Raw genomic sequence first — 7,831 nt, 5'->3', positions numbered from 1 at the left:
CATTTATTTGATTCATTTAGCAGAGATACAGATCTTTGGGCTTTTCGATTTTTTAAAAACTTTACAGACTCAAAATGCTTGTCTTTAAATTCATTAACCATAGTGAAATGCTCAGATAGATGGGATGATGATGATGATGAAGATGATTACTTCAATGTATGTTCTGTTCTTTTTTCTTTTCTTTTTTTTGTTGTTGCTACATTTAGACTGTAATGACCTTTCAGCCATATTCATATAGAAACTGCATTAAGACAATACAGAAAACATTGCATTTTGCATAGCATTTGGTGGAACGGTGAATGTGTGGATGTGTATGAGCTATGTAAATCTGGAAGTGACTTGAAATTGGAAAAAGGGCTTGATTGACAAAATAAAAAAAACACAAACCATTTTGTTATTTCCTTCTTTTCCACTATCTTCATACAAGGAAGAATTGACCTTGTAATAGCTTTCCATCTCCTCTCACTTAATTGCCATAGTTAAATTCCATAACATGCCAATTACATGTGATACCAATTTCACATGTTCGCACATATACAGTTCTTGCATAATTTCTTTTTTTTAGTTAGTTCTAGTTATTGCCTCGATAATAGAAAATATGAGCTAGGCATCATATATGACAGTTGCCAAAGTGAGGTATAATGACCAGATCCTGCCATGAGCTATATAGGAGTCATGTATGCACATATAGGGCTTATATGTGGATAAAAAGAAGCAATACAGGATACCTATATGCCTGTATATGCACATATATGCACCTCAGTTTTGCCTATATGTGCAATATATACGCATATATGCAGCATATATATTATCATATATGTGCATATATGCTGTATATATGAAGCATATATGTGCATATAAACTGCATATAGGTTTCATATATGCGCATATATCCTCATATAGGTTCTTTCCATGTGGGTATGAATAAAGGATCATATTAACATGTGAACTCGTGAAGTGTTTTGTGAAGTCTCCATGAAACAGAACATTAAACCAAGTTAAATCTGTTACTACTGAAGCGTTTGCATAGAGAGTGTGTTTTACATGAGCGACACACGCTTCAGCGCTCTGCGTGTGTTTATAACTCTGTCAAACACCAAACATGATCAACAACTGTTTTTCACTAGAACTGAACCTTCAACCAACAAAAATGACTTTCATCACCATATTGATCTGGACGCTGGCAGTATTATGTCGAGGTTTGTGTCAGTCAAGATTATATACATTATTTATTATGTGTGTTGTGAAGATATATGGCTGTAAAAGTGTTTGTGATTTCTAATATTTCTCTCTTGTCAGAATCTGTTGGTCAGGAGACAGTGACTCAAACTCCCTCAGAGCGGCTCTATGAACCTGGACAATCAGTCACTATAACCTGTAAAACTAGCAGTGATCCAGTCTCCTGGTGTAGTAGCAAACCATGTCTGAGCTGGTACTTACAGAAACCTGGAGAAGCTCCTAAACTCCTGATTTATGCAGCAAACCGCCTCCAGTCAGGAACTCCATCTAGATTCAGTGGCAGTGGATCTAACAGTGATTTCACTCTGAGCATCAGTGGAGTCCAGACTGAAGATGCTGGACATTATTACTGTCAGAGTTATCACAGTGGTTATGTGTTCACACAGTGATAAAGAGTCGTACAAAAACCTCGGTCAGTCAGAGTCACAGTGACTGAACTGAAACTGCAGCTGCTCAAACACACACACACACACACACACACACACACACACACACTTCATGTGATGAAGTTGCACTTGCACTTCATTAATATTATAAAGCATGATTTTTTTTCTTCCTAATCATCATACTGTAAAGTGAATCATAAACATGCTGTTGCTTGAATTGAATTGTTTATTAAACATCTTCAGCTGCTGTTTAGATCATCATCTACAAGAGTCACAGATTAACTTGATTCAGAGCAAACTGACAGTGAAAGAGAGAAACACCATTTAACACGATCAGACGCTCCGCCGTCCCACGATCCGTCTGTCTGTAACCATTCACTGTTTCTGGATCATTCATTATTAATCCTGCGATGCGTCTGAGTCTCACACGAGCAGAAGACAGATCTCTCACACACACTTCAGTCTCCAGCAAACACACTTAAAAACATTCATAAAGATGTTATTCCTCAGTCACTGAAATAAAGCGCTTCGTTGTGTGGAAACTGCAGTTATTTTTTACAAGATGAAATACTGTTGTTTTACTATTTTACTATTTATTATTTTTTAATTTGAATATGAGGCTTTGAATGTATCAGCTATCATTTTAATACGTGGATACTAGTTTACTGAAATTATGAAATATGGAATACCTTAGGTATTTTATAGGAACATTGCACTCTGTGAATTAGTTTGTGAATTTCAATTCAAAATTCAATATGAATTAGAAGGAAATCTTTCTTGAAAGAATCAAAAACCTATGATTCGTGAATTGAATCAGATCACTATTACCCAAAGATTTACACTTCTAGTCACACATGTATCTACCAGTGAAGAGTCTCATTACGTTAAATAAGTCATACACGTCATATAAAACTACCACTCAAACTTCACAACTGTCTCATCCCTCCATCAGCAGAAGTGAAACTGTTCCAGTTCAGAGCGTTGAACCAGTAAAAGAGAGAAACTGTGAGTTTGAGGTGAAAATCTCATTTGCATTGTCAGGTTTAGTGATTGTGATGGTCTCAGAATAGAGCAGCTCGTCTCCAGTGACCATGTTCAAACCCCTAGAGCTTCATTTGACATTTACTGCTGAATGCAGCTGTTCTCAACTATTACAATCAATCAAAAGCAGCTGAAACTTTAGTGCAGGACTTTGAAGGAACGACACACTGATCAATGATGCAGTCACACACACATGTAAGCTTGCGTTCAGATGAAGCTTTATTGAATGAACAGCAATGGCAGCACATTGACAGACTGCTTCAGTATTGAGCTGTAAATCACGTGCCGCTCAGATACGCTGGTCTTCACTGGAGAAACATCAGCACTCGGAGCTCTTGAGGAACGAGGCCTCGTGAGCAGCTCCGGCATGTGTTCCTCTGCAGACCAAGTGCTCTCTGCCTTCCCAGCGTGCTTTGCTGAGGCTCAGGACGCTGCTGCGACTGTAGAGACCGCCCCGCTCGCTCTCTGCGCTGGTCTGAACCCCCTCGGTGACCTCTGACCCGTCCAGCGTCCAGCTCACCGTCGCCCCCTGTGGAGAGTAAGAGCTGAGCAGGCAGAGCAGAGCGGAGGAGTCTCCAGAGACCAGCAGAGACACGGAGGGAGACACGGAGGGCCCGGCTGAAACACACACACACACACACACACACACACACACACATACACACACACACACACACACACACACACACACACACACAGTTAGTTAGATGTCAGACTCGGTCATGTAGTAGAAATCACAATCATTATATCTTTACAGAAATTCCACATAACTGCTTTCATTCATAAACCACAAATATCCTGAATTCAGTTTAAAAATATTCTCAGTTAAATCAATATTCACTAATACTCAAATATGTATCATGTAATTCTAAATATAAATCAGTTCTGTAAAGCAGACATGATATACAGCGAATCTTACAGTAATTTGATATTTTCTGAATAATCATTTCATCATTAATTGTATTTTGAAAAATTCTTAAGACTCTCACAATCATAATGATCAGCAAATTTCAGTTCAAATGATGAATTTTTCAAATCTTTCTATTTGTCTGATGGCGACGCCTAAAAAATATAATTATTTTATCCGTATAATCAAACTTTTGTGTCATGGATTTCAAAAAGTATTAGCAGTTAAATTTACCAAGAATTATGGACACAATTATGTACTTAAAAAAAACCCTGAATATGACAGAAAATATCACAATATTACATTCAATATAACATTACAAAAATATTTGGTAACGCTTTAGATTACAGCCCGGAAAGGACTGCGTAATTAAAGCGATTTTACAGCGTAACCTTCGGTAATTATAGTGTACCTGTAACGTACTTACAATATAAGTATAAGGGAACAATATTTTAAGTTTGGGGAATAAAGGGGTAACAACCAGGAGAATAAAAAAATAATTTATACTGTAAGTATTATAGAACTAAGGGGTACTTATTCTACTATTATGATACAACAATCTTACATTTTGGGAGCAATTTAGCAAGAACATACACTGCGTACCTTTTTGAAAAAATGGTGAACCAGCACATACTGTATAGGCTTTATAAATAAAGTAATCTTTTTAACAAAAGTGCACTAAAAATGAAAACTATTGCAACTTTTGCTTAAATATTGTGGAAAGATACTCTTGTTTCATGTAGTGGTGCTTGTTACCCCCTTGTTCCATGTAGTTACAGGGTAAGTGTGACATTGCGGGCTGTAAATTAAAGTGGTGCTTGTTACCCTCTTGTTCCATGTAGTTACAGGGTAACAATAAAAATGCATACACAATCTTATATCACTGACTCGGAAACCTTTATTTATTATACAAGCACCACTTACCCTGTAACCACATGAAACAAGATATATTTCCCAGTATTTAAAATTAAGTAAGCCCAAACTTAAACATCTGCACTTTTGCGAAAAAAATAAATAAAAATAAAAAATGGTATAAATGCATAGATATGTACCCTGTCATTTTTAAAAAGCCTATACAGTATGTATTGGTACACAATTATTACAAAAAGGTACGCAGTGTTCTCGCTATATTGCTCCTAATTGTAAGATTGTTGTATCATAATAGTAGAATAAATATCCCTTATTTCTATAATACTTACAGTATAAATATATTTTTTAATTCTCCTGGTTGTTACCCCTTTATTCCCCAAACTTTACATATTGTTCCCTCATACTTACATGTAAGTACTTTATACTATAATTACCGAAGGTTACACAGTAAATTCCTCTTAATTACACATTACTTTCCGGGCTGTAATCTAAAGCGTTACCAAATATTGCAATCAATATATTAAAAAACAATGAATGTTAGCAATTATAATATATGAAATTAATCATGTAAAAAGACAATTTTAAAAACGATATGAAATATGCTAAGATAAACGTGATGAAATCTCACAGAATAAGTGTTTTTTGTAAAATAACAGACAAATTTAAAGAAATTGTGAAACAATCAAATTCGCCATAAAATATTGCAGTACATTTTTTTAAAAACTTTTTTTTTATCTTGTTGCCAAATGCTTCCTAAAATAAGCTAAAAACAAAACAAATAAATAAAAAATAAATCATTTTTAGAGAATAGAAGAGACTTACTGATCGTCAGTTTAGTTCCTCCACCGAAAGTGTACCACAGTGTTTCATTCTAGTGAAAGCGTCGTACAAAAACCTCCGTCACACTCAAATGAACACACACACCAGCAGAGAAATAGACCAACGACACACACACACACACACACACACACACACACACACACACACACACACACACACACACACACACACACACACACACACACACACACACACACACACACACACACACACACACACACACACACACGAGACTCAAGAGCAGATCTTCTAAACCACTATTGATCAAAAAAGAGCCACAAAATCTTCATCTAAAAAACTGCATAATCAGTCCTGAAATGCAGTCATCACATAAACACATGTGATATAAAATCATCTAATTCTATTGCCCTTCTCTATAATGAAATCTTCAGCCAGATTTAGATGGTCATTCTCTATTGGATGACTTTTGACCTGTTATACAGTATCATGGATGATATAAATACAGCACAGGTATTAAATGCTCTCAGCATCAAAGTCTGAATGAAACTGATCATTAAAACAGTGTTTAGAGCGAGAAGATCGACCCAAAATAACATGAAGTAAATCATGAGTGTCTGTTTCTGAAAATGATAAATAGAAGTTTATTAGCAAAGACACTAAAAGGCAAAACAGTGTTTCTGCTGTCTTCAGGGAAATGATGTGGAGTGTGTTTGCATATTGATCAGATCTTCAGTGTGTGAGAGTGTTTATAGTGCTGTGAGTTTAACACTTCATCACTGACACACACAACCATCTTCATCAACATGACCTTCATCATCATCTTCATCTGGACACTTTTATACTGCTTTATACTACAAGGTGCAACGTTTATTTTTTATATAAATCAATTCAAATATATAATTTTAACAGAGCTATATACTTTAAATAAATAATATATACTTTATGGACTGATAAATGAATTGTTTTTCAGGATGTAGAGCTCAGATCACAGCAACTCAGACTCCTTCAGTGAAAACTGCTAAACCAGGAGAAACTGTAGAGATGAGCTGTAAATTCAGTAGTGATGATACAGCCTGCAGCCCACCCTGTGTGTCCTGGTACTTACAGAAACCTGGAGAAGCTCCTAAACTCCTGATCTATCGTGTAAACAGCCGCCAGTCAGGAACTCCATCTAGATTCAGTGGCAGCAGTGGATCTAGCAAAGATTTCACTCTGACCATCAGTGCAGTCCAGACTGAAGATGCTGGACATTATTATTGCATGAGTAGCAACCGTGGTCCAGTGTTCACACAGTGATAAAGAGTCGTACAAAAACCTCCGTCAGTCAGAGTCACAGTGACTGAACTGAAACTGCAGCTGCTCACACACACACACACACACACACACACACACGCTCAACAATGAAAAAACACAAATTAACTTAATATCAATTTTGCTGCACTTCATTAATATTACTGAAGATAATAAGAAATGATTTTGATCATATATTTTTTGATAATTGTTGGTTTATCTATTCTCGTGGTTGTTCATGTGTTTTTATAAAGCATGATTATTTTTCCTTCTTAATCATACAATCACGCTGTAAAGTGAATCATAAACATGTTGTTGCTTGTGTTACGTCCCATGACGTAATATTTAGAGTTTATGGGTGCTGGCGATGTTTTCTCCCCTCCTTCTGTCTCTCTCTCTCCCTCTGCCAGGCAGCGCCCCAAATCACCTGCAGCTGGTGCTGATTAACAGGAGTGGATATAAAACACCAAAGACACCGTGTTCGAAAGAGATCCCTCTTCGGCTATCCCAGACGTTGTGGTGTTACTTGTTGTTAAAACTTTATCTGTGAGATCTGTGTGATCTGTGTTTGAGTACCACGAGCTCTTAGACTGTGTGAGTTTAAGTTGTTCAACCGTGTAGGGAGACGGGTGCCAATTTGTTTGGAGTATCTACTCCTGAACTTTTCTCCTGTTTATTCTTTGTTAGTCAGGGAGAGAGGTAAGATAATTGTCTTTGATTTCATCTTCTTTTTGTTAGGAAATTTAATTGGGTTTAAACCTTAGGAAGTCTCCATTTTGTTTGTTATTTTGGCCTCGCCCTCTCCTGACGATTTGGTTATTATTTAAACTTATTTATCTGTTACTGACCCTTGCTTATTTTGTAAATATATTGAGCAAGCCTTTGTTGGCCTCAATTCAAGAAAATAAATAAAGAACTACTTAATCATTCTCCCTCAAGTTCCTTTTATGATCAGGTCAAACTCAAAGGGTGTTGTGTAAATCTGTTAGATATAAAAGTGATATACAGATAGAGCTGGGATAGAGGAAAAGGAGATTTCTCACTTCTTTTTAATTGTTACATCTTTCATTTATTGTTAGTCCCTCTTTTCCCCTAGACTAGAGAGAGGGAACGTAACAATTGGGGGCTCGTCCCTTGCGTCGTTCTGTGTAATTTTGTGGATTCCTTTTTAACAATAGGTAGTTTTGTCCTGTGACAATTAACTCATGAGGCCTATTGCTAATTTTGAGGATTCGTTACTCGTTAGTACAACTCTACTTTGTTGAGTACTACTTTATTCTTGATTGCTGGCTGTTTT

General features: G+C 36.4%; 3 gene segments (V, D, J or C); 2 read left to right on the top strand and 1 right to left on the bottom strand.

Annotated features, from left to right (window-relative positions):
- Positions 1-971: 971 nt before the first annotated feature.
- Positions 972-1,669, top strand: LOC130097012 (immunoglobulin kappa variable 1-8-like). The segment is given in 2 exon segments: positions 972-1,199; positions 1,300-1,669. Coding segments are annotated over 2 exon segments (426 nt in total).
- A 1,316-nt stretch (positions 1,670-2,985) lies between these two features.
- Positions 2,986-5,313, bottom strand: LOC130097062 (Ig lambda-2 chain C region-like). The segment is given in 2 exon segments: positions 2,986-3,284; positions 5,301-5,313. Coding segments are annotated over 2 exon segments (312 nt in total).
- A 367-nt stretch (positions 5,314-5,680) lies between these two features.
- Positions 5,681-6,628, top strand: LOC130097014 (immunoglobulin kappa variable 1-39-like). The segment is given in 2 exon segments: positions 5,681-6,102; positions 6,215-6,628. Coding segments are annotated over 2 exon segments (381 nt in total).
- The last annotated feature ends 1,203 nt before the right edge of the window (positions 6,629-7,831 follow it).

Source organism: Rhinichthys klamathensis, unplaced genomic scaffold (assembly GCF_029890125.1).
Source record: "Rhinichthys klamathensis goyatoka isolate OS25496 unplaced genomic scaffold, OSU_Roscu_1.1 h1tg000209l_1, whole genome shotgun sequence".
Classification (NCBI taxonomy): domain Eukaryota; kingdom Metazoa; phylum Chordata; class Actinopteri; order Cypriniformes; family Leuciscidae; genus Rhinichthys; species Rhinichthys klamathensis.
Note: the sequence above shows the minus strand (reverse complement) of the source record. Positions and strands in the feature narration are given on the sequence as shown.